This window comes from Symphodus melops, assembly GCF_947650265.1.
Source record: "Symphodus melops genome assembly, chromosome: 4".
NCBI classification, from domain to species: domain Eukaryota; kingdom Metazoa; phylum Chordata; class Actinopteri; order Labriformes; family Labridae; genus Symphodus; species Symphodus melops.
In genome coordinates this window covers 30,816,991-30,841,990 of record NC_136694.1, presented here as the reverse complement: position 1 = coordinate 30,841,990, position 25,000 = coordinate 30,816,991, and the positions used below count along the sequence as shown (strand labels likewise).

General features: G+C 46.6%; 1 protein-coding gene across 1 annotated transcript in view; it reads left to right on the top strand.

Annotated features, from left to right (window-relative positions):
* LOC306822524 (dihydropyridine-sensitive L-type skeletal muscle calcium channel subunit alpha-1-like) overlaps positions 1-25,000 on the top strand; it is a 48,422-nt gene that overhangs the window by 5,399 nt on the left and 18,023 nt on the right. The window contains exons 7-24 of the mRNA XM_079341610.1: positions 54-157; positions 1,251-1,396; positions 1,503-1,584; positions 1,687-1,847; positions 1,935-2,160; positions 2,318-2,525; positions 6,956-7,076; positions 7,741-7,855; positions 8,718-8,820; positions 8,913-8,982; positions 9,119-9,251; positions 15,810-15,939; positions 16,080-16,139; positions 21,187-21,293; positions 22,489-22,576; positions 22,659-22,766; positions 23,598-23,650; positions 23,732-23,878. Coding sequence (XP_079197736.1) covers positions 54-157; positions 1,251-1,396; positions 1,503-1,584; positions 1,687-1,847; positions 1,935-2,160; positions 2,318-2,525; positions 6,956-7,076; positions 7,741-7,855; positions 8,718-8,820; positions 8,913-8,982; positions 9,119-9,251; positions 15,810-15,939; positions 16,080-16,139; positions 21,187-21,293; positions 22,489-22,576; positions 22,659-22,766; positions 23,598-23,650; positions 23,732-23,878 — 2,162 coding nt within the window. The remainder of the gene's footprint in view (positions 1-53; positions 158-1,250; positions 1,397-1,502; positions 1,585-1,686; positions 1,848-1,934; positions 2,161-2,317; positions 2,526-6,955; positions 7,077-7,740; positions 7,856-8,717; positions 8,821-8,912; positions 8,983-9,118; positions 9,252-15,809; positions 15,940-16,079; positions 16,140-21,186; positions 21,294-22,488; positions 22,577-22,658; positions 22,767-23,597; positions 23,651-23,731; positions 23,879-25,000) is intronic.

Here is a 25,000-nt window from a genome sequence, read left to right as displayed (position 1 = left end):
CTTTATTATTAAACACACAATGACTTATTTGAACACCTGGTGTGTTCTTACAGGTGAACGATGCCATTGGGATGGAATGGCCCTGGATCTTTTTTACAACACTCATCCTTGTGGGATCATACTTTGTACTGAACCTGGTTCTGGGTGTGCTTAGTGGGTTTGTACCAGTCTTTATTTCTTTGATATTCAAGACATTGTCCTTCATTCTGTTTGTGTCACTCTCTTGTGACTCAAGAAACTTCTCGAAGGGGTGCTTTTACCTTTCACACTTGATCTTTAATTAAGTGTGAAAGGCAGGTAGGTCTTCCCCCCCTTCTGGACATTTACAACTCACGTCTCACCCGCAAAGCCACCAGGATTGCAGGTGACCCCTCCCACCCGTCCTACAGCCTCTTCAGCCTGCTGCCGTCTGGGAAGAGACTGCAGAGTCTCTGTGCTCGAACCAGCAGGCTCAAGAACAGTTTATTCCACCAGGCTGTCAGGAGACTCAACTCCCTCCCTGCTCCCCCCCCCCATTCGTCCCCTCAGCCCTCCTCCCACCCTCTGCCTCCTTCCCCCCTCAGCCCTCCTTCCCCCCTCTGCCTCCTTCCCCCTCTCTGCCTCCTTCCCCCCTCAGCCCTCCTCCCACCCTCTGCCTCCTTCCCCCCTCTGCCTCCTTCCCCCCTCAGCCCTCCTTCCCCCCTCAGCCCTCCTCCCCCCTCTGCCTCCCCCCCTTTGCCCTCCTCCCCCCCTGCACCCTGCCACAGTCTGCCCCTACAGCATTTGTCATCACCCCCCTCCACCCCCCCCCCCCCCGCGTGCTCCACTAATTCACTCACTCTAAAAACTCGGCACAGCCGTTTACTGTTTATGCTATTTGCACCTTTCAACGCACTACCTCACTTTGTAACTTAATCTGCACTCTGTTTATATTGTTAATACTTTAATTTATCCACATACTACCTCATGGTGAAATACTCACAGGTGCCCTCGTCTGTCGATTGTCTGTCGTTTGTTATTTGTTGTCCAAATGTCTTTAGTTAAGTTATTTGTTTTATAGTATTGTGTTTTTTTATTGCTAGTTTTTTAGTGCTCTTTTTATGCACTGCGGGTTTGCACTGGGGGGGGGGGGGGGGGGGGGGGGATTGCAATTTCATCTGTGCTGTATGTTTAACATGGAGCATATTTGACAATAAACAACCTTGAACCTTGAACCTTGAACCTTGAACCTTATTGAATATAATATAAGGTTTTGTCTTCTTTTACGTAAGAGAGTTCACGAAGGAGCGAGAGAAGGCAAAGTCTCGTGGAGAGTTTCAGAAGCTGAGGGAGACTCAGCAGCTGGATGAAGATCTGAAGGGTTACATGGAGTGGATCACTCAGGCTGAAGTGATGGACAATGACCAGGAGGGGCAAGGTGACACACATACACACACGCACACACGCACACACACACACACACACTTTAACATGTTGTTGTGGCTTGTGTGTGTGTGTGTGTGTGTGTGTGTGTGTGTCCTCAGGTCTGCTGGACACAGAAAATGGCGACTCAGAGACAGGGAGTGTCAGTAAGATGGACACGATGCAGCTGATCGTTTATTACTAGTGAGTAAATTAAAGTTTGTGTCCTCATGGTTGTTTTATCATAAAGGGTTAATATAATACAAACAGGCTCCTCTCATTGAATCTATTTTATTCTTTGTTCAGTAAACTTGCCCGTAAGTGGAATCGCTGGCTGCGTCGACGATGTCTCGTTTACGTGAAGTCTAGACTTTTCCATTGGTGGGTCATCATGCTCGTCTTCTTCAACACGCTTGCCATCGCCACGGAACACCACCAACAGTCTGAAGGACTCACGAACTGGCAAGGTGAGAGTGTAACACACACACACACACACTCTCCTCTTATCCTCCTTGATTCCTCTGCTGTTCTCCTCTCATTCTCCTCCTCCTCAGATAATGCTAACAAGCTGTTGCTGTCCATGTTTGCTCTGGAGATGGTGATGAAGATGTACGCTCTGGGTCTGCCCTCGTATTTCATGTCACTGTTTAATCGCTTTGACTGCTTTGTGGTGTCGACGGGAATCTTGGAGCTCGTCCTCGTTCACATGGGCATCATGTCGGTGATGGGGATCTCTGTGCTGCGTTGCATCCGCCTGCTGCGCCTGCTCAAAGTCACACGGTCTGCACTCATTCATTCACAACATGACCATGATCTCTGTGGTTTCACTGATTGGTGGATCCTTCTGCCAAAAAGGGAACAGCTGATTTGAAATGTCTGAACAGAAGGGGTTTTATTTGCAGTCCATATGTGAAGTCCTGTATTTGTTTGTTTGCAGTTACTGGACCTCTCTCAGTAATCTTGTGGTGTCACTCCTGAATTCAGTCCGCTCCATCGCCTGCCTGCTGCTGCTCCTCTTCCTCTTTATTGTCATCTTCTCCCTGCTCGGCATGCAGGTTTTTGGAGGGAAGTTCAACTTTCCCAACCAACTGAAACCTCGCAGCTCTTTCGACAGCTTCCCTCAGGCCCTCATCACCGTCTTTCAGGTACAAACACACTGTTCAAGCCCTCATTCCTGTCTCAAAGGATAAGGAGAAACTTTATTGTTCCCCCGAAAGGGAAAATGTAGTTTTTTTAAAAGCTCAAAAACAGGAATCATTATTTATTTATTTAACTCCTCAGTGGCAGGTTAGGGTTAGGGTTAGGGTTAGGGTTAGGCACCAGAGTGAGAACAGGCAGAACCTCCCTCAGAGAGCCAACATCTATCCAGACACCGAGACATCTTTAATATTTGAGGAAGTATGTTTCTTATTATCTTGTGCTGAAATAATGTAAATAACCGAAGACGTGGCAGAAATAGTGATGATAGTATGTTAATAAAAATGACTTTAACTGTACATTAAACTGTGACTCCAGCATTTTAGCAAGACATGGCAAGTTTTAGATAGGATGATAGTTATTCATGTTTGAGCTGCAAACACTGTTTATTTAAAGGAAGAACATCGGCCGTCTTCCAGACTGGAGGAAGGATGCAGGAAGTCCTGGTCAGATTAAAAACACGAGTTATGTATTTACTGATTAGTTGTTTAAAGCAAAGGGGTCGAGATGGTCATCACCAGTTGATTTATCAATTTTGAATAAAGCACCAGTTACTGTGCTTGTGGAGACGGGGGTCAGGCTAAAACACTGGTCTCCTCCAGGACTTGTAACGGACTTGTATTCCGTCTAAGCCCAGACTGTCAAATAGATGACCAGATAAGGTAAAATGGTTATTAAAGACAGAGCAGATGTCATCACAATCTGTCGTCTGATAAGGGCCGAGTAAAACAAAGGTAGGAGGAGAGGTGTACGTTTTCTTTCAGATTGATTTTGCTATTCTCCAGAATTTACTGGGGTTGTAAGAAGAGCTGGTAAAAGACTGCAGATAACAGTCTGATTTAGCTTTTCTGAGAACAGCAGTGGACTTATCCCTTAGCTGTCTGAAGGTGGCTTGGGTCCTTGGTGCGTCGAGCTAAAGTCCAAGCCCTGTTTCTTGAATAACATAATGATAGCTCAGCTGAGAAGCAGGAAGTGGAGTTACATTTTCACTGATGTGAAGCTCATGTAAAAACACCTGATCATGAAAATGTTTCAAATTTCTTCTAACCACCAGACTCGACTTAGTTTTACATTTCTGATGCACACACAAGGTCAGTGGTCACTGACACCAAGGTCGAGAACACCAGAGTATGGATATTTATCAGGTTTGTTAAAATTAAATCAATTAGACTAGAATTGATCAAGTCTTTTAGGTTAGGGCGAGTGGGATGGAAAATTAACTGACTAAAATTAAAATAAAAAATCTCCTTCAGATCATTTGAAGCTGACGTGAGCCAGTCTAAGTTTAAATCACCAAAGATGATTACTTCATGTCCGAAAGGGGATTTATTAAGTCAGCCAAGGTCCTTTAATGTGCCTGAAGGTGGTCTGTAGACACCAACAACAATGACTGAGTTATTTTGACCAAGATCATTTTTTTATGGAAATAAATTTTATAAATGTAGTTGTAGAGACTGATTTCAATTCAAGTGCCGAGATCGAAGATTTAAGAAAGATTGCAACACCTCCACCCATACTAGCTCTATCTGATCTAAAGACATTAAAGTTATTAAAGGAAATTGTCTGATTACTAATATTCTTCTTCAGCCAAGTCTCCAAGTTAGAATAAAAACATCCAGTTGAGTTTGAGAGAGTAGGGCCCTTAAATGATGTTTGTTCGGGCTAAACAAGCTTCGAACATTAAGATGTAGAAAACCAAAAGCACATCTTGATTTCAAAACATTTGGATCAGATATATCAGTATCTGAAGAAACCAGAGCGGAGGAGGACCTAGAAGGGGAATTTACAGCTGTGGGTAGTTGCTGAATATTAACTGCTGTACAATTTCTCAAACTAGCACTGCGAGGGCGTGTCTTTATATCTCCTTGGAAGATGGTAATTTATAATCACCATCATATTAAGAAATTAAGTGACATCGAATCCAGTTGCAAAGTTGACATCACATATCAGACCGGAGGGCTAAGCGTGTAATCTGTGGAGAGACCAACTTCTAAAGGCTGTGTAGAGGAAGAAATTCTGGCCAATCGTGAAAGAAAGAGTATTCTCACACTTGCAATTGATTGTAAACAGTGATTCAGGTGGGCTGGATGCGATACCATGCTCAACACTAGCTGATAGCATCCATGTGCTTGGTGGATTAGGATGTCTCTCTGGAAGAACTCATGGCGCTCCCAGAATAGAAAGCCAACGATAGCGCTTTACATTTGTATTGGAGCCACTCATGAAGGCTTAGTAAGCTGCTGAAACACCCCACCTCTGGCCCAGTATTGGAATGGCACCTGAGATAAAACAGTGTTTGGTGCTAGCTTTCAGGATTTTAAAAAGATCAACAAAGTCCAAAGTTCCCGACGTGTGTTATTTGTGCCGACATGAACAACAACCTTCAGGGCGGATGGGTAATTTTCAAGCAGGTTCGGGATTGCACATACCAGATCAGTGGCTTTTGCACCTGGGTAAAGAAATGGCCAGCCTCGATTTCACTTTCCTAATGAGTTCCTATTTAGGTGCCCTGGAGCCCAGGAGTTTGTATGTGATGTGGGGGGCATAGCTCTGGGCAGGTTGCTACCTTTAGCAGGCCCGGATCAAACCAAGTGTCTTGCCACTGCCTCCTTTAACAGCATGAACCATGAGGATCAAGCTTCACTTCTGGGTTTAGGTTGGTTATCGCTGGCCGATGGGGAGAGTTTCTTTCCAGATAGCGATGCACCGGTCAACAGGGGGAAGTTGTTGAGGTCCTCTGTGTTGTAGCCTGCTGCTGTGTTCGGGAAGAGCATCTGAAGAGCATTAAGTCGGATCCCGATGCACCAGGGAGGGTGGAGAAAATAAGTTACACAGGACGTGAAACTTATTCTTGAGCTGGATAGCATCACCAGTTGGGGAGAGCTGAGGGTGTTTACCCAGCCGGGGCTTACTGTTCTTAACCTCGACCCATGGCTCTCTGACGGATGAAGTTCAGCAAAGTCGAGCAAACTTGGGTCTTGGGTTTAGCTCCAAGGCTTTGAGCCAGACGTCTTCCCCTAGGGCGGATGGACCTGCAATGGGAACAATTTCACCACCAGACCACAGAATGGTAGCATTGTTGTCCTGGGGCTCAGATGTGTTACCTAGGGGACAACACATGCTTACTCCACCTTGGCTCCCCAGACAGGAGATGTGTTTTGACTGTGCTGTGGCTACAGTTGTAAGCTCCATGAGTAACTTGTCCCTTTCCTGAAGTTCGGCACACAGTTTGGTAACATCTGTCTTAGAGGCAAAGGTGGGATGGCAATTCACACACACAACCATGATTGTTATCAAGCTAGTAGGTTGTCTCTATGCAGTTTAGCCAGAGGCTAAGTGTGGCAGGGTGCTACGTCGACTGACCGCTGGAATACGGTAAAAAAGGATATAATGTGTGATACAGCCATCAAAAGCAAAACATTACAGCTGGGCTAAAAGACACATGCACACAATCTAAAAGTGTAAGATAAAAAACAGGCTTCTTGATGAGTAAAACCTAAACAAGATGACACACCAACGCCAAAACATAAACAGCATCAATAGCAAAAAGTAAAAGGTAGAAAAACTCTGTTCAAGCCCTGATCACCATCTCACAAGTACAACGACAGACTTTAACAGAAAAGGTTCTGTTTAGTTGTTTTAGGCCGGACAAATCCCAAACTCTTTTAGTTTGGACTCATGGTAAGAGAGCTGTTTTATCTCTGAAATAAAGGCACCCTGATGATGGTGCTGAGGGTGATGATGGTGCTGAGGGTGATGATGGTGCTGAGGGTGATGATGGTGATGATGGTGCTGAGGGTGATGATGGTGCTGATGGTGCTGAGGGTGATGATGGTGATGATGGTGATGATGGTGCTGAGGGTGATGATGGTGCTGAGGGTGATGATGGTGCTGAGGGTGATGATGGTGCTGAGGGTGATGAGGGTGCTGAGGGTGATGATGGTGCTGAGGGTGATGATGGTGATGATGGTGCTGAGTGTGATGATGGTGCTGAGGGTGATGATGGTGCTGAGGGTCATGATGGTGCTGAGGGTCATGATGGTGCTGAGGGTGATGATGGTGCTGAGGGTGATGATGGTGCTGAGGGTCATGATGGTGCTGAGGGTGATGATGGTGCTGAGGGTGATGATGGTGCTGAGGGTGATGATGGTGCTGAGGGTCATGATGGTGCTGAGGGTCATGATGGTGCTGAGGGTGATGATGGTGCTGAGGGTCATGATGGTGCTGAGGGTCATGATGGTGCTGAGGGTGATGATGGTGCTGAGGGTGATGATGGTGCTGAGGGTGATGATGGTGCTGAGGGTGATGATGGTGCTGAGGGTGATGATGGTGCTGAGGGTGATGATGGTGATTATGAATGTTAATCATCTTGTTTCAGATCCTGACAGGTGAGGACTGGAACACCGTCATGTATGATGGCATCATGGCTCATGGAGGACCGAGCATGCCCGGCATCCTTGTCAGCATTTACTTCATCATCCTCTTCGTCTGCGGGAACTGTATCCACAAAGAGAGAGTGTGTGTGTGTGTTTGTGTGTGTGTGTGTGTGTGTGTGTGTGTTTATGTGTGTGTGTGTGTTTGTGTGTGTGTGTGTGTGTGTGTGTTTGTGTGTGTGTGTGTGTGTGTGTGTGTGTGTGTGTGTGTGTTTGTGTGTGTGTGTGTGTGTGTGTGTGTGTTTGTGTGTGTGTGTGTGTGTGTTTGTGTGTGTGAGTGTGTGTGTTTGTGTGTGTGTGTGTTTGTGTGTGTGTGTGTGTGTGTGTGTGTGTGTGTGTGTGTGTGTGTGTTTGTGTGTGTGTGTGTGTGTGTGTGTGTGTGTGTCTGTGTGTGTGTGTGTGTGTGCGTGTGTGTGTGTGTGTGTGTGTGTGTGTGTGTGTGTGTGTGTGTATGTGTGTGTGTGTGTGTGTGTGAGAGTGTGTGTGTGTGTGTCTGTGTGTGTGTGTGTATGTGTGTGTGTGTGTGTGTGTGTGTGTGTGTGTGTGTGTGAGTGTGTGTGTGTGTGTGTATGTGTGTGTGTATGTGTGTGTGTGTGTGTGTATGTGTGTGTGTATGTGTGTGTGTGTGTGTGTGTGAGTGTGTGTGTGTGTGTCTGTGTGTGTGTGTGTGTGTGTGTGTGTGTGTGGGTGCTCATAGTGTAGTTTAGATCTTTGACTTGTCTGTTCTCAGTCATTCTGCTGAACGTGTTCTTGGCGATTGCTGTGGATAATCTGGCTGAAGCCGAGTCGCTGACTTTGGCTCAGAAAGAAAAAGCAGAGGAGAAGAAACGTAAGAAGGCTCTCAGGTGAGTCTTCTTCTCCTCTCTTCATGTCAAACATTATAATTAAACCTGTTTTTGTTCCATGTTGTCAAATACTGATGCTTTCTCTATAGTGAGTTTATTACCACAGGAGATGTCGGTCAACTGACCATCATCTCCACTTTTCTGTAACGCCTGATAAAGAGACCTCCAGCGTTCTCGTCTACTGATGGCACAACAGGATGGAATCACATTTCTGCTCTATGTTCTTGTTTGGGGTTTTGCGACAGAGATGTTGCATAAAATTGAATGGTTGGTCAATGTTGAGACATCAAACAGTTGATATGATCGATGATTTGAGGGTCTCGAGACTGGGTTGATATTGTTGTAAAGAGATGCACAGTTGTGTTTCATCAGCATATTAATAAACATTAATCAGCAGAGACCCTAGCATGGAGCCCTGAGGGACCCCATGTGCTACATTACTGTTACAGATAAATATATATGGACACCTGATGCTTCCACAGGTTCATCGAGGAGACCATTCCACTCCTTCATAATTTGTATTAATCTCAAACCGACTGTCATATGAGCTCATTGGTTGGCAGTGCAGAGCAGTTCCTGTTTGACGTTTATATACAGAAAGTTTCTTCTGTCCAACTAATTCTCCGGTAAACCTCTATACCACTTAAATTAAAGAAAGCATTTCACACTGTCTCTAAAACTGTTTTGAGAAAGAGTTTTGTTTACTGTATTCACTTATTGAAATATGGACAGTGCACAGTGCCTTGGCAGGTTGTTGCACCAATACAGAGACACGTATACCAGCATAAAGGCTGGCTGTTTGATGTTGTTCAGAAAGATCCCATTGAAGTAATCATCAGAGTTACCTCTGTGTTGATCACAGAGCCAACATGCCAGACAAAGCTTCAGAGGATAAAGCTAACCTGGCTAAGAAGTTAGCTGAACAGCGAGCGAAGGGCGTGGAGGGAATTCCAACTACAGCCAAGGTAAGGCAACAGCTGAGCTTCTTATGATAACTATATAAAGGGTTGTCTGTCTTTCCCTCTGTTCATAAATAAACTAATCACATTATATTCAGCTAAAAATCGACGAGTTTGAATCCAACGTGAATGAGATCAAAGACCCGTTTCCTCCGGCGGACTTTCCAGGTAAATCTGTGTGAAGCCTGCGATGAATCAAACTGTTCTTGTTCACTGATTTACGGATTGGTTTGTTGGTGGTCTGTTGATTTATTGGATTGATTGGTGGATTTATGGATTTGTTGAGCGCCTTGTCTCTGACCAGGGGATGATGAAGAGGAGGACCCTGAGATCCCAGAAAGTCCCCGACCTCGTCCTATGGCGGACCTGCAGCTGAAGGAGGAGGCAGTGCCGATGCCTGAGGCCAGTTCCTTTTTCATCTTTGGACCTCAGAACAAGTAAGAAGATGATAATTAACCTCTCAGGGTGTTTCATAAAGACGCTGACTGTCTAATTCAAATGACTGAGAGAGAGAGAGAAAATGTTTAGTTTGAATCTTACAGAGATGTCTTAAGACAAAAATAACTGTGTATAAACATGTATCAGAACCAGAGACAGGGACTCAAAAGTAGAATCACATCTGGCTGGGTTCAGAAAAAGGCAATCCAAGAAGCAAACAAATCCAAAGAGAGCAGGCAAAATAGAGGTAAGGGGGCGCTCCATTGTGTGTGACCCAGCAGCCTACCTGTCTACCCTGTTGTCAGGGTTTAGGGTTCGCGTCCGACCTGTGGCAGACTTTCCCACATGTCTCTCCCCCCTTTCCGACCCTATCCACCTTCCTCTCCAAACATTTAGTCCATCCGGAACAAAATAGATGAACCTGTTCAAACAGGAAGTAAAAGACACCTGCCTTCTTGCCTTCACTGAAACATGGCTAAGACCAAGATTCAGATTTGGAATGAACTGGGTTTGGAATCCCGAGTCGCCGGGGATTACTGGAAAAAGGCGTGGAGGAGGCATGTGTTTCTACGTTAACCCAAGATACTGTAAAACTGTAGTGGTCGCTTAGTACCCCAGATGTGGAACTACTTTCAAATTCTCTCTGGCTATCTGCCTCGTGACTTTGAGAAGCTGCTTTACACGTTAGTATACATTCACCCTCAAGCCAACTCTCTAATAAAAATCCATGGCATCAATTAATCAGTCCACCTGTGGGACGAAGCCCCATACCTGTATAGATGCTGTAGATGATGCTGTCTTGCCAGATGTTATTGTAAAATGTAATTAATTTTTTTCCCGCTGGGAAAGGTCGGATCTCTTGCATAATATTTCCCTGCTTAGAGAATCTCTTGTCCCTCAGAATGACTTTATGATCTCTCAGGGAACAGTCACAACTCTACTGAAGGAAAGCAGCTGGCCCTAACTCCATCTGTGGGCGCACACTGCGTCACTCAGCTGACCAGCTCAGCCACGTATTCACATAACTTTTTCAGATGTGTGCTGATTGTAGTTGTTGTTGATACCCCCATCTGGAAAACATCCCCAATTATCCCTGTGCCTAAGGCAGCCAGACCAAAGGATTTAAAGGATTTCAGACCAGTTGCTCTCACCTGCCGCCCTTTCTATCTATCTATCTATCTATCTATCTATCTATCTATCTATCTATCTATCTATCTATCTATCTATCTATCTATCTACCTACCTACCCCCCCCCCCCCCCCCCTCTCTCTCTCTCTCTAGATAGCTGCATAACTTCATAACACTGTTCTGCTGTCCCTCCTTCAGGGCTCAGAATCAGGCCATGGTGGTGCTCTACCAACTTGTGTTAAGTGGTGCTGTAACAATTGCAGCACAAGTGAACCAGTGTTTCGTTCTTAAACAGTCTTTATTTAGCAGATTCACGTATGTAGACAACAGACCAGCAGAAGTGAGCTGGAGAGGCAACGCTGATCTGTTCAGTCTTTCTGGTTGAGCAGGAACAGTCCAAACGCCAACCAGCCACAGGCAGACAAGGAACAGGAATCAGGCAGGCAATACTCATGGTCATAAACAGAAGGCTAGTAGGTTTACCGGGGCTGAGACAAGAGACCATGGTCGGAGGCAAGTCGGGTCGATAACAGGTAGGGAATCCGGGAATAAGTGCTGGAGAGTCGGGCATGGGAGCGAAGACAATCTGGCAAAGAGTGAGTGAAATGAAGCTGCATATATACTGGCTTGACTGGAGATGATCAGCAGGTGAGAGCAGTTAGACTGATGAGGTGTGTGACTGAGCAGCAGGTGAGAGCTGTCAGACTGATGAGGTGGGTGACTGAGCAGCAGGTGAGAGCTGTTAGACTGATGAGGTGTGTGGCTGAGCAGCAGGTGAGAGCTGTTAGACTGATGAGGTGTGTGGCTGAGCAGCAGGTGAGAGCTGTTAGACTGATGAGGTGTGTGACTGATCAGCAGGTGAGAGCAGTTTGACTGATGAGGTGTGTGACTGATCAGCAGGTGAGAGCAGTTTGACTGATGAGGTGTGTGACTGAGCAGCAGGTGAGAGCAGTTTGACTGATGAGGTGTGTGACTGAGCAGCAGGTGAGAGCTGTTAGACTGATGAGGTGTGTGACTGAGCAGCAGGTGAGAGCAGTTTGACTGATGAGGTGTGTGACTGAGCAGCAGGTGAGAGCTGTCAGACTGATGAGGTGGGTGACTGATCAGCAGGTGAGAGCAGTTTGACTGATGAGGTGTGTGACTGATCAGCAGGTGAGAGCAGTTTGACTGATGAGGTGTGTGACTGAGCAGCAGGTGAGAGCAGTTTGACTGATGAGGTGTGTGACTGAGCAGCAGGTGAGAGCAGTTAGACTGATGAGGTGTGTGACTGAGCAGCAGGTGAGAGCTGTTAGACTGATGAGGTGTGTGACTGATCAGCAGGTGAGAGCTGTCAGACTGATGAGGTGTGTGACTGAGCAGCAGGTGAGAGCTGTTAGACTGATGAGGTGTGTGACTGAGCAGCAGGTGAGAGCAGTTTGACTGATGAGGTGTGTGACTGAGCAGCAGGTGAGAGCAGTCAGACTGATGAGGTGTGTGACTGATCAGCAGGTGAGAGCTGTTAGACTGATGAGGTGTGTGACTGAGCAGCAGGTGAGAGCTGTCAGACTGATGAGGTGTGTGACTGATCAGCAGGTGAGAGCTGACTGATGAGGTGTGTGACTGATCAGCAGGTGAGAGCTGACTGATGAGGTGTGTGACTGATCAGCAGGTGAGAGCTGACTGATGAGGTGTGTGACTGAGCAGCAGGTGAGAGCAGTTAGACTGATGAGGTGTGTGACTGAGCAGCAGGTGAGAGCTGTTAGACTGATGAGGTGTGTGACTGAGCAGCAGGTGAGAGCTGTTAGACTGATGAGGTGTGTGACTGATCAGCAGGTGAGAGCTGTCAGACTGATGAGGTGTGTGACTGATCAGCAGGTGAGAGCTGTCAGACTGATGAGGTGTGTGACTGATCAGCAGGTGAGAGCTGACTGATGAGGTGTGTGACTGAGCAGCAGGTGAGAGCTGTCAGACTGATGAGGTGTGTGACTGAGCAGCAGGTGAGAGCAGTTAGACTGATGAGGTGTGTGACTGAGCAGCAGGTGAGAGCAGTCAGACTGATGAGGTGTGTGACTGAGCAGCAGGTGAGAGCTGTTAGACTGATGAGGTGTGTGACTGAGCAGCAGGTGAGAGCTGTCAGACTGATGAGGTGTGTGACTGATCAGCAGGTGAGAGCTGACTGATGAGGTGTGTGACTGATCAGCAGGTGAGAGCTGACTGATGAGGTGTGTGACTGATCAGCAGGTGAGAGCTGACTGATGAGGTGTGTGACTGAGCAGCAGGTGAGAGCAGTTTGACTGATGAGGTGTGTGACTGATCAGCAGGTGAGAGCTGTTAGTCTGATGAGGTGTGTGACTGAGCAGCAGGTGAGAGCAGTTAGACTGATGAGGTGTGTGACTGAGCAGCAGGTGAGAGCAGTTAGACTGATGAGGTGTGTGACTGAGCAGCAGAGCAGGGGAGGAGCAGAGCAGACTGTGACAGCTGCGATGAAAACTTCCTGGATCTTAATGTCCTGAAAACCAAGAAATTGAACATAGATTTTAGGTAGAAGGTAGGTAGTCACAACAATAGTTGACTCATATACTCAACAAAAATATAAACGCAACACTTTTGTTTTTGCTCCCATTTGTCATGAGATGGACTCAAAGATCTAAAATTCATTCCAGATACACAATATTACCATTTCTCTCAAACATTGTTCATAAATCTGTCTAAATGTGTGATAGTGAGCACTTTTGCTTTGCTGAGACAATCCATCCCACCTCACAGGTGTGCCACATCAAGATGCTCATCAGACACCATGATTAGTGCACAGGTGTACCTTATACTGCCCACAATAAAAGGCCACTCTGAAATGTGCAGTTTTGTCTCACAGCAAAATGCCACAGATGGCGCAAGCATTGAGGGAGCGTGCAATTGGCATGCTGACAGCAGGAATGTCAACCAGATCTGTTGCTCGGGCATTGAATGTTCATTTCTCCACCATAAGCCGTCTCCAAAGGCGTTTCAGAGAATATGGCAGTACATCCAACCGGCCTCACAACCGCAGACCACGTGTAACCACACCAGCCCAGGACCTCCACATCCAGCAGGTTCACCTCCAAGATCGTCTGAGACCAGCTACTCAGACAGCTGCTGAAACAATTGGTTTGCATAACCAAAGAATTTCTGCACAAACTGTCAGAAACCGTCTCAGGGAAGCTCAACTGCATGCTCGTCGTCCTCATCGGGGTCTTAACCTGACTCCAGATCGTCGCCGTAACAGACTTGAGTGGGCAAATGCTCACATTCGATGGCGTCTGGCACGTTGGAGAGGTGTTCTCTTCACGGATGAATCTCGGTTTACATTGTTCAGGGCAGATGGCAGACAGCGTGTGTGGCGTCGTGTGGGTGAGCGCTTTGCTGATGTCAATGTTGTGGATCGAGTGGCCCATGGTGGTGGTGGGGTTATGGTATGGGCAGGCATCTGTTATGGACGAAGAACACAGGTGCATTTTATTGATGGCATTTTGAATGCACAGAGATACCGTGATGAGATCCTGAGGCCCATTGTTGTGCCATACATCCATGAACATCACCTCATGTTTCAGCAAGATAATGCACGGCCCCATGTTGCAAGGATCTGTACACAATTCTTGGAAGCTGAAAATGTCCCAGTTCTTGCATGGCCAGCATACTCACCGGACATGTCACCCATTGAGCATGTTTGGGATGTGCTTGACCGGCGTATACGACAGCGCGTACCAGTTCCCACTAATATCCAGCAACTTCGCACAGCCATTGAAGAGGAGTGGACCAACATTCCACAGGCCACAATTGACAATCTGATAAACTCTATGCGAAGAAGATGTGTTGCACTGCATGAGGCAAATGGTGGTCACACCAGATACTGACTGGTTCTGAGTCCCCAGACCCTCAATAAAGCAAAAACTGCACATTTCAGGGTGGCCTTTTATTGTGGACAGTCTAAGGTACACCTATGCACTAATCATGGTGTCTGATGAGCATCTTGATGTGGCACACCTGTGAGGTGGGATGGATTGTCTCAGCAAAGCAAAAGTGCTCACTATCACACATTTAGACAGATTTATGAACAATGTTTGAGAGAAATGGTAATATTGTGTATCTGGAATGAATTTTAGATCTTTGAGTCCATCTCATGACAAATGGGAGCAAAAACAAAAGTGTTGCGTTTATATTTTTGTTGAGTGTATATATACCTTGGAACAGTGTCCAACTCTGAACTCAAATTTTCAGAACACACTGAGTCAGTCATGAAAAAGGCTCAACAGAGAATTTCTGTAATGCAGAGGCTGAACTCTTTTAGTGTTTCCCAAAGATTTTATCATATTTTTATTGAAAGTCTTTTAACATCTTCTGTTGGTTCAGTGGGTTGTCTGTGAAGGACAAGAACAGTCTTAACTACATCGTTAAAGTCTGCTCAAAGATTGTTGGAGTCCAGCTCAAATCACCCGGGACATGTTCTCTCATCTGTCTTTTCTTTACCAAAAGATACTCTGACTCTTTTATCCCTTCAGCAATCAGACTGTTTAACCTGACTTATCTGTATTGACTGTTAATGTGTAATGATGTAACCTGTGAGGTTCAGTCATTCATGTACCCATTTAGTAGACACATTCCTGCCACTGTATTTATTTAAATGAAATTCTAGATTGATGGTTTCTCATTGGTCGTCCTGTTCACCTGCTGAGTTGTTGTTACTGACATGAATATAACTGAATGCTGCTGTGATGCGTTTGTCTCCTTTATGTTGTTTATGCTTCTTTTAATGGCTCAGTAGGCTGTAAAACTAAATTTCCCTTCTGGGATAAACAAAGTTGTCTCAATCAGAAAATCACTATGAAAACACTTACGAGGAAAAAGGCCGGAATAGGTGAGACGCAGGAACACATTATGAAGAAGAGGGAGGAAAGACAGGGATATATAAACAGACAATCATGAGACACAGGTGAGCACAGGAAAAGATGAGAAGCAGGATGGATCGTGTCACTGTGAATGTACGGTGGCCTTGAGTTGTCAAACAACCTTCAAAGTGATTTAAATACTAATAATCCCACGAGGGGGAAATTCAGGTTACACTCTGTCTAATGAACATGAACACACACACACACAGGCTGAGATACACACTAATGCACAAACAGGATCCTTGTGACAAGCATTAATGGAGAGGTCTCAGAGTGAGGGGGCTGCCCACAGCGAACGCTCTAGAGCAGTTTTGGGGTTCGGTGCCTTGCTCAAGGGCAACTCAGAAGTGCTCAGAAAGTGGACTGGCACCTCTCCAGGTACCAGACCAGTTTCCGGACTTGGTCCATGTGGTTTCCAACCCAAGTCCCTACAGACTGTTCTCCTGCCGCTATGTAAACATGAATTTGTATTTCTTTTTAAACGTCAGCATGCAAAGGCTGGTTCTTAAGATGTCTTTAACCCTTCAGGTTCAGGAAGCTGTGCCATCGTATTATCAATGCGACCACCTTCACCAACATCATCCTCCTCTTCATCCTGCTGTCCTCCATCTCTCTGGCTGCTGAGGACCCCATCGACCCCATGTCCTTCAGGAACCAGGTGACCCAAAACATGCCTGTCCAGATCACATGATATTTATGATATAAATGTATCATAAAGTAACATAATTTGGTTCTTGTTATTCATGTGTTAGCATACTGAATGGGTTGTACAGACAGTATAATTATTGATTCTTCCAGGTGTTGGCGTACGCAGACATTGTGTTCACCTCTGTGTTCACAGCAGAGATCGTTCTGAAGGTAAAAACTGTTCTTTATATTGAAGACATTAATGGAATCACAGTAAATACTTTATTGTGCATATAAACAAACAGACCGTTCAAATGTTGGACCAAAAACAACCCCAAAAATATGGATCATGATTTGAATTTTACAATACTCAAATACAAACAGAAAAGAAAAACACAACAACAACACAAGTCAAACTATCGCCTTAAGAAAAGAATGGGAGTATATGTTCATGTAGTCCAAATGTGAATGTTGTGTAAAAGATGCAACTGTTTGTTAATGGAGAGACTCTTAACACACCTTTGACTGACCACAGTGAAAAAAAACTATATTCATCAGCCCTGGCTTAAAAGAGGGGCTCTTACAGATAGATGTAGAAATAGACATTTCTGAGAGACTCAACATATCCTTCATTCACTTCTTGAATTAGTGTAGATTTAAATACATTTTCAGGCAGTAGTCCTGTGTGAGTCCGCAGTATAGAGAGAATGGTGTACACATAGAATGATTGGTGTGGACAGAGGATTCAGGACAGCATTCGTTAGACAGTCATAAGTTTATCACCGAAGCCACATTCTTTCAGAGTGGTAAACGTGTAGCTCCATTCGATTTGGTTGAAGGCCTGAGCAGCATCCAAGAAATAATAGCAGAGTAGGCAGCTTGGTAGATTATATTTAACAGATGTGTTGGAAAAGGGAATTCTTTCTGGGATAAACGCTGTCTGGTCAAGATGGATGAATGCGTCTAAGGGCCTGATTTACTAAACGTTTGCGTGCATTAAAACGTGTGCAAACTTGATACCATCAGCAAAAAAACGTGTTATCGGATCTACTAACAGTGTGCAGTGAGGACTGCGTCTTTCATATGAGCAAAACTTGAATTTCTGTCTGTCTGTCTGTCTGTCTGTCTGTCTGTCTGTCTGTCTGTCTGTCTGTCTGTCTGTCTGTCTGTCTGTCTGTCTGTCTGTCTGCCTGCCTGTCTGTCTGTCTGTCTGTCTGTCTGTCTGTCTGTCTGTCTGTCTGTCTGTCTGTCTGTCTGTCTGCCTGTCTGTCTGTCTGTCTGTCTGTCTGTCTGTCTGTCTGTCTGTCTGTCTGTCTGTCTGCCTGCCTGTCTGTCTGTCTGTCTGTCTGTCTGTCTGTCTGTCTGTCTGTCTGTCTGTCTGTCTGTCTGCCTGTCTGTCTGTCTGTCTGTCTGTCTGTCTGTCTGTCTGTCTAAAACAACACGTACTGTTCCTTTAGTACGTTTGTATTAATGAATATTTAATATGAGGTGTTTCTGCCTCAGAGTGTAAAATACTGGGAGGAGAAAATGTAAAGAAGGTAAGTTAGTACACACAGTGTGATTTAGCAGGTAAAGACTGCTGTGTCTGAATTTAACAGCTTTAAAGAACTAATCCAGGAGCCCCAGTGTTACACACTGCAGGCTGCAGGTAGGAGGAGACACAGTGAGACACACTGCAGGCTGCAGGTAGGAGGAGACACAGTGTTACACACTGCAGGCTGCAGGTAGGAGGAGACACAGTGAGACACACTGCAGGCTGCAGGTAGGAGGAGACACAGTGTTACACACTGCAGGCTGCAGGTAGGAGGAGACACAGTGTTACACACTGCAGGCTGCAGGTAGGAGACACAGTGAGACACACTGCAGGCTGCAGGTAGGAGGAGACACAGTGAGACACACTGCAGGCTGCAGGTAGGAGGAGACACAGTGTTACACACTGCAGGCTGCAGGTAGGAGGAGACACAGTGAGACACACTGCAGGCTGCAGGTAGGAGGAGACACAGTGAGACACACTGCAGGCTGCAGGTAGGAGGAGACACAGTGAGACACACTGCAGGCTGCAGGTAGGAGGAGACACAGTGTTACACACTGCAGGCTGCAGGTAGGAGGAGACACAGTGAGACACACTGCAGGCTGCAGGTAGGAGGAGACACAGTGAGACACACTGCAGGCTGCAGGTAGGAGGAGACACAGTGTTACACACTGCAGGCTGCAGGTAGGAGACACAGTGAGACACACTGCAGGCTGCAGGTAGGAGGAGACACAGTGAGACACACTGCAGGCTGCAGGTAGGAGGAGACACAGTGAGACACACTGCAGGCTGCAGGTAGGAGGAGACACAGTGTTACACACTGCAGGCTGCAGGTAGGAGGAGACACAGTGTGACACACTGCAGGCTGCAGGTAGGAGGAGACACAGTGAGACATACTGCAGGCTGCAGGTAGGAGGAGACACAGTGAGACACACTGCAGGCTGCAGGTAGGAGGAGACACAGTGAGACACACTGCAGGCTGCAGGTAGGAGGAGACACACTGCAGGCTGCAGGTAGGAGGAGACACAGTGAGACACACTGCAGGCTGCAGGTAGGAGGAGACACAGTGAGACACACTGCAGGCTGCAGGTAGGAGGAGACACAGTGTGACACACTGCAGGCTGCAGGTAGGAGGAGACACAGTGAGACACACTGCAGGCTGCAGGTAGGAGGAGACACAGTGTTACACACTGCAGGCTGCAGGTAGGAGGAGACACAGTGAGACACACTGCAGGCTGCAGGTAGGAGGAGACACAGTGAGACACACTGCAGGCTGCAGGTAGGAGGAGACACAGTGAGACACACTGCAGGCTGCAGGTAGGAGGAGACACAGTGAGACACACTGCAGGCTGCAGGTAGGAAGAGACACAGTGTGACACACTGCAGGCTGCAGGTAGGAGGAGACACAGTGAGACACACTGCAGGCTGCAGGTAGGAGGAGACACAGTGTGACACACTGCAGGCTGCAGGTAGGAGGAGACACAGTGAGACACACTGCAGGCTGCAGGTAGGAGACACAGTGAGACACACTGCAGGCTGCAGGTAGGAGGAGACACAGTGAGACACACTGCAGGCTGCAGGTAGGAGACACAGTGTGACACACTGCAGGCTGCAGGTAGGAGGAGACACAGTGAGACACACTGCAGGCTGCAGGTAGGAGGAGACACAGTGAGACACACTGCAGGCTGCAGGTAGGAGGAGACACAGTGTGACACACTGCAGGCTGCAGGTAGGAGGAGACACAGTGAGACACACTGCAGGCTGCAGGTAGGAGGAGACACAGTGAGACACACTGCAGGCTGCAGGTAGGAGACACAGTGAGACACACTGCAGGTAGGAGGAGACACAGTGAGACACACTGCAGGCTGCAGGTAGGAGACACAGTGAGACACACTGCAGGCTGCAGGTAGGAGGAGACACAGTGTGACACACTGCAGGCTGCAGGTAGGAGGAGACACAGTGAGACACACTGCAGGCTGCAGGTAGGAGGAGACACAGTGAGACACACTGCAGGCTGCAGGTAGGAGGAGACACAGTGAGACACACTGCAGGCTGCAGGTAGGAGGAGACACAGTGAGACACACTGCAGGCTGCAGGTAGGAGGAGACACAGTGTTACACACTGCAGGCTGCAGGTAGGAGGAGACACAGTGAGACACACTGCAGGCTGCAGGTAGGAGGAGACACAGTGAGACACACTGCAGGCTGCAGGTAGGAGGAGACACAGTGAGACACACTGCAGGCTGCAGGTAGGAGGAGACACAGTGAGACACACTGCAGGCTGCAGGTAGGAGGAGACACAGTGAGACACACTGCAGGCTGCAGGTAGGAGGAGACACACTGCAGGCTGCAGGTAGGAGGAGACACAGTGAGACACACTGCAGGCTGCAGGTAGGAGGAGACACAGTGGATCAATAAAAGACCTGTTCACATGTTTCAATGACAGAAACATCAATGGGATGATTTTATTTTGTATCTTGTTTCAATAATAGTTTAAAGAAACATCCTGATTAAACTGTGAACATTCACAGCGTCTGTTCTAAAGAATTTACACATTGACATGATGTCGTCCTGTTTCCTTCTTCTCACCAACATCACATTTTAAACTGGACATTTCATTTTCTCTGCTTACAAGTCTCTGGGTTGGGGCTAACCCTACACACACTGAGCACCAGTACACACTCACACACACACACTGAGCACCAGTACACACTCACACACACACACTGAGCACCAGTACACACTCACACACACACACTGAGCACCAGTACACACTCACACACACACACTGAGCACCAGTACACACTCACACACACACTGAGCACCAGTACACACTCACACACACACTGAGCACCAGTACATACTCACACACACACTGAGCACCAGTACATACTCACACACACACTGAGCACCAGTACACACACACACACACACTGAGCACCAGTACATACTCACACACACACTGAGCACCAGTACACACTCACACACACACACTGAGCACCAGTACATACTCACACACACACTGAGCACCAGTACATACTCACACACACACTGAGCACCAGTACATACTCACACACACACTCACACACACACTGAGCACCAGTACACACACACACTCACACTCACACACACACACTGAGCACCAGTACACACTCACACACACACTGAGCACCAGTACATACTCACACACACACTGAGCACCAGTACATACTCACACACACACTCACACACACACTGAGCACCAGTACACACACACACTCACACTCACACACACACTGAGCACCAGTACACACACACACTCACACTCACACACACACTGAGCACCAGTGCCACTTGTAAATACTGGACCTTTATTTGTCTCTCACTAATATCTATGTTGCGCCTGCAGTCGTCCAACTTTCCGTCAAACTCTCTGTGACGTAAACCAGTAGAACATGACAGAAATCCTCCCGCCTCCACAAGGTTAACCCTAACCCTAACCTGACGTCATTCACACAAATGTTCTTAGTAAATCACCCGTAAAACACCCACAAGCCCAACGTGCAAACTTCTTTAATGAGCACGCAGTTTAGTCCTCTGTAATTGAGATCTCAGTAAATCTGGCAACAAGGGGGCAACAGTATCTGTGTGGACTTTATAAATGGACATACATTTGCCATCATAAAGAGAAGATGTCTCATTGGCTGTGATAAACAGGTGACCTGTCCAGGTGTACTCCCCCAACGTTTATTTAATATCTGTATTTCAGATGACGACTTATGGAGCCATCCTACATAAAGGTTCATTCTGCAGAAACTCTTTCAACATCCTCGACCTGCTGGTGGTCAGCGTGTCTCTGCTGTCCATGGGCATGGAGTGAGTCAATATATACACAACACTACACTCCCAATACACATCGCCACACAGCTAATTCACACAACCAATATACACACAACAGAACTACAACAACCCAGGTGGTGTTCTGTTTTTGGACTTCTAGTCATGGTCTGAAGTAATGAACACCTTGTTCAAGAGGTGTCCATCAGAGATCCTGATACCAGAACTCTTCAGGATCAATGATTGACTTTGTCCTTGTGCCAACTGATCTCTGGCAGTATGTCTTGGACAGTCAGGTGAGGAGCAGAGCTGTCAGCTAATCACCACCTGGTGGTGAGTTTGATCAGGTGCTCTGGGAAGCTGCCAGACAGACCTGATCTACCTGAATGAGGAGCAAGGATGAACTGGGAATGTCTGGCAGAGAATGGCAGAGTCTATGAAGACTTCAACTCTTAACCCTACAACAAGTGTATGTGTAGCCTGGTTGGGGACATGGAGTCTAAGTTTAAAGGGGTCTTTGTTCAAAACCTTCTTGGTGGAAACGGCTGTCAGAGGTTGCTTCACCTTGGTGATTGCAGAAGCAAAACACCTAGATGTGGGAGGAGTTTGGGGAGGATATGGAGAAGGACTTTTGTCTGGCACAGAGGATGTTCTGGCAAACCGTCAGGTGATTTAAGAGGTAGCAGATAAGGAATTGGCACAGACTGTTCTCAGCAGAAGTCGAGAACTAAGGACTCCTGAACTGAACCAACACATCCTCTGAAGGGGAGGCTGTGTCTAAAGATCTCAGGAAGTCTTACCGTGATGACACTAAGGCAGCTAGAAAGCTGCTCTGTGGCAAGGTGCCAGGTGAGGATGAGCTTGGCCATGAGATGCTATTGGCTCTGGACATGGTTTGGCTGTCTTGGCTGACACACCTCTCTACTGTTGCTTTGGGTCTGGGACAGTGCCTCTAAAGTGATAGACTTGGGTGGTGGTTCGGACGGCTGGGACCTGTAGCATGCTTTGAGGAGGTTTTGCAACTTAGTGCAAAGCGGTCTGGATGAGGGTTCGAACCTCCAAGTCCAAATCCATGGTCCTCTGCTGTAAAATGGTGGATGGCTCCCTCACTGCAGAAAACACACCACACACATCACATTTCCTCTATGGTCATTGCATCAGTCACACTGCACATATAATACACAACTAATGCACAGAAAAACGCACCGTCTCCGCTGTCCATGTGTGTGATCAGATCAAGTGCCATCTCTGTGGTGAAGATCCTCAGGGTGCTGAGGGTCCTGAGGCCTTTAAGAGCGATAAATAGAGCCAAGGGACTGAAGGTGAGTAAGAGACTGGATAATAATGTCCTCAATGTGTGCATGTGTATGTGCGGGGTAATATGTAATGATCATGTCTCTGCAGCACGTGGTTCAGTGTGTGTTTGTGGCTGTGAAGACAATTGGAAACATCGTTCTAGTTACGATGCTGCTCGACTTCATGTTCGCCTGTATCGGAGTTCAGCTCTTTAAAGTAAGTCAGAGAGTAAATCACACACTGATCATCAGCTCTGTCTTTATTGATAATAACAGCGCTTCATAATGATGTTAGCATTTTCACATGATGGTTTGAAACTGTTTCCTATCAATGTTTATTATGACCTGTGCTGCTGCGGCCCTGCTGGCCAGATCTGGTCCCCTGAATGAGATCTTGATCTCAATGGGTTCATTACTAGAATTGATAAGGATGACATGAAGGTAAAATCAAGATAAATTGTTTCACCTTTATTTTAACCCTAACCCAAGTTCAATGAAGGTTAAATGAAGGTTAAATGAAGGTGAATTGAAGGCTAAATGAAGGTCAAATGAAGGTGAATTGAAGGTTAATTGAAGGCTGAACGAAGGTTAAATGAAGGTGAATTGAAGGTGAATTGAAGGCGAAATGAAGGTTAAATGAAGGTGAATTGAAGGTTAAATGAAGGTTAAATGAAAGTGAATTGAAGGTTAAATAAAGGCTAAATGATGGTAGAATGAAGGTTAAATGAATGTCAAATGAAGGTCAAATGAAGGTTAAATGAAGGCTAAATGAAGGTTAAATGAAGGTTTAATGGAAGTGAAATGAAGGTTAAATGAATGTCAAATGAATGTCAAATGAAGGTTAAATGAAGGTCAAATGAAGGTTAATTGAAGGCTAAATGAAGATGAATTGAAGGCTGAATTGAAGGTTAAATGAAGGTTAAATGAAGGTGAATTGAAGGCTAAATGAAGGTTTAATGGAAGTGAAATGAATGTTAAATGAAAGTTAAATGAAGGTTAAGTGAAGGTGAAATTATAACATTTTTACTGATGGGTTTTTGTCTCTAAGGGGAAGTTTTACTCGTGCACAGATCCAGACCAGATGACCGAGGAGACCTGCAGGTACGTTTGTAAGGTAAACAGAGATTCTGCTGTGTTTTCATGTGTCTGATAGTAACTCACCCGACCTTCCCTGTGTCTCAGAGGCTGGTTCATTAGGTACCAGGAGGGGGCGCTGCATGAGATGGAGCTCCATCAGAGACGCTGGACCAACTCAGAGCTGAATTTTGACAACATCCTAAATGGCATGCTGGCCCTGTTTACCATCTCCACCTTCGAGGGTTGGCCGAGGTGATCCTAGTTCTCATCCTTAATCTGATCATACATCTGAGCCTAGTCCTGATCACCTAGTCCTGATCCTTTAAAAGGACTTTGGATCTGAACCTAGTCTTGAACCTAAAACGGATGCCAGACCTGAACCTAGTCCTGGTTCTTTAACTGACCCCAGACCTGAGCCTAGTCCTGGTTCTTAAACTGACCCCTTATTTAAGCCCCATTTAAGCTAAAGATTTTAATGGAGCTTGGTTTAGTCTGGGGAATTGAGCTAAAGCAGGACAAGACGAATAAATGTGAATGAGTGAGCCAGACACACCTTTACATTTATCAGAAGTAGGGTCCACATCAGGATACAGGCGAGCCAGTTTGGTTTTAGATACATGAATGTGATGAACTACTTAAAACTGCAAAAGACCATGACAGGCATATAAGGAAGAAGAGTGCACATGTGGGTTAAATCTTAGGTCCTGTTCCCAAGCTGTTCTGACAGCAGCCATAGAGGATCTGGTCTGACAGAGAGAAAGTCGCCAGGTGTTGGAGTTTAACCCAGTGAACGAGAGGGTTGTGTCCCTACGTCTTCGGGTAGGGGACAGGTCTCTCACGGTTGTGTGGAATACCTGACCTTCTTGGAGTCCCTGGGAGGGGTGCTGGACAGTGCTCCGACTGGGGACTTCAATCTCACGTTCGCAATGACAGTGAGACTTGGAAGGGGGGTGATTGGGATGAACGGCGTCCCTGATCTGAACCCAAGCAGTGTTTTGTTGTTGGACTTCTGTGCTTCTGAGTCACAGTTTGTCCATAACTAACACCATGTTTGAGCACAGGGATGTCCATTAGTGCACGTGGCACCAGGACTCGCTAGGCTGGAGGTGAGATTCGCCCAGAGTATCTTAAGTCTCTGGATGTGCAGGGGCTGTCATGGCTGACACGTCTCTGTAACATTGCATGGAGGTCGGGGACAGTGCCTCTGGACTGGCAGACCTGGTTGGTGGTCCCTCTTTTCAAGAAGTCTATTCTAGGGCACTGGAAAGGGGGATCCGGCCGTTAGTCGAACCTCGGATCCAAGAGGATCAATGTGGTGTTCCTCCTGACCGCGGAACACTGGACCAGCTCTACACTCTCCGGCCGGTGTTCGAG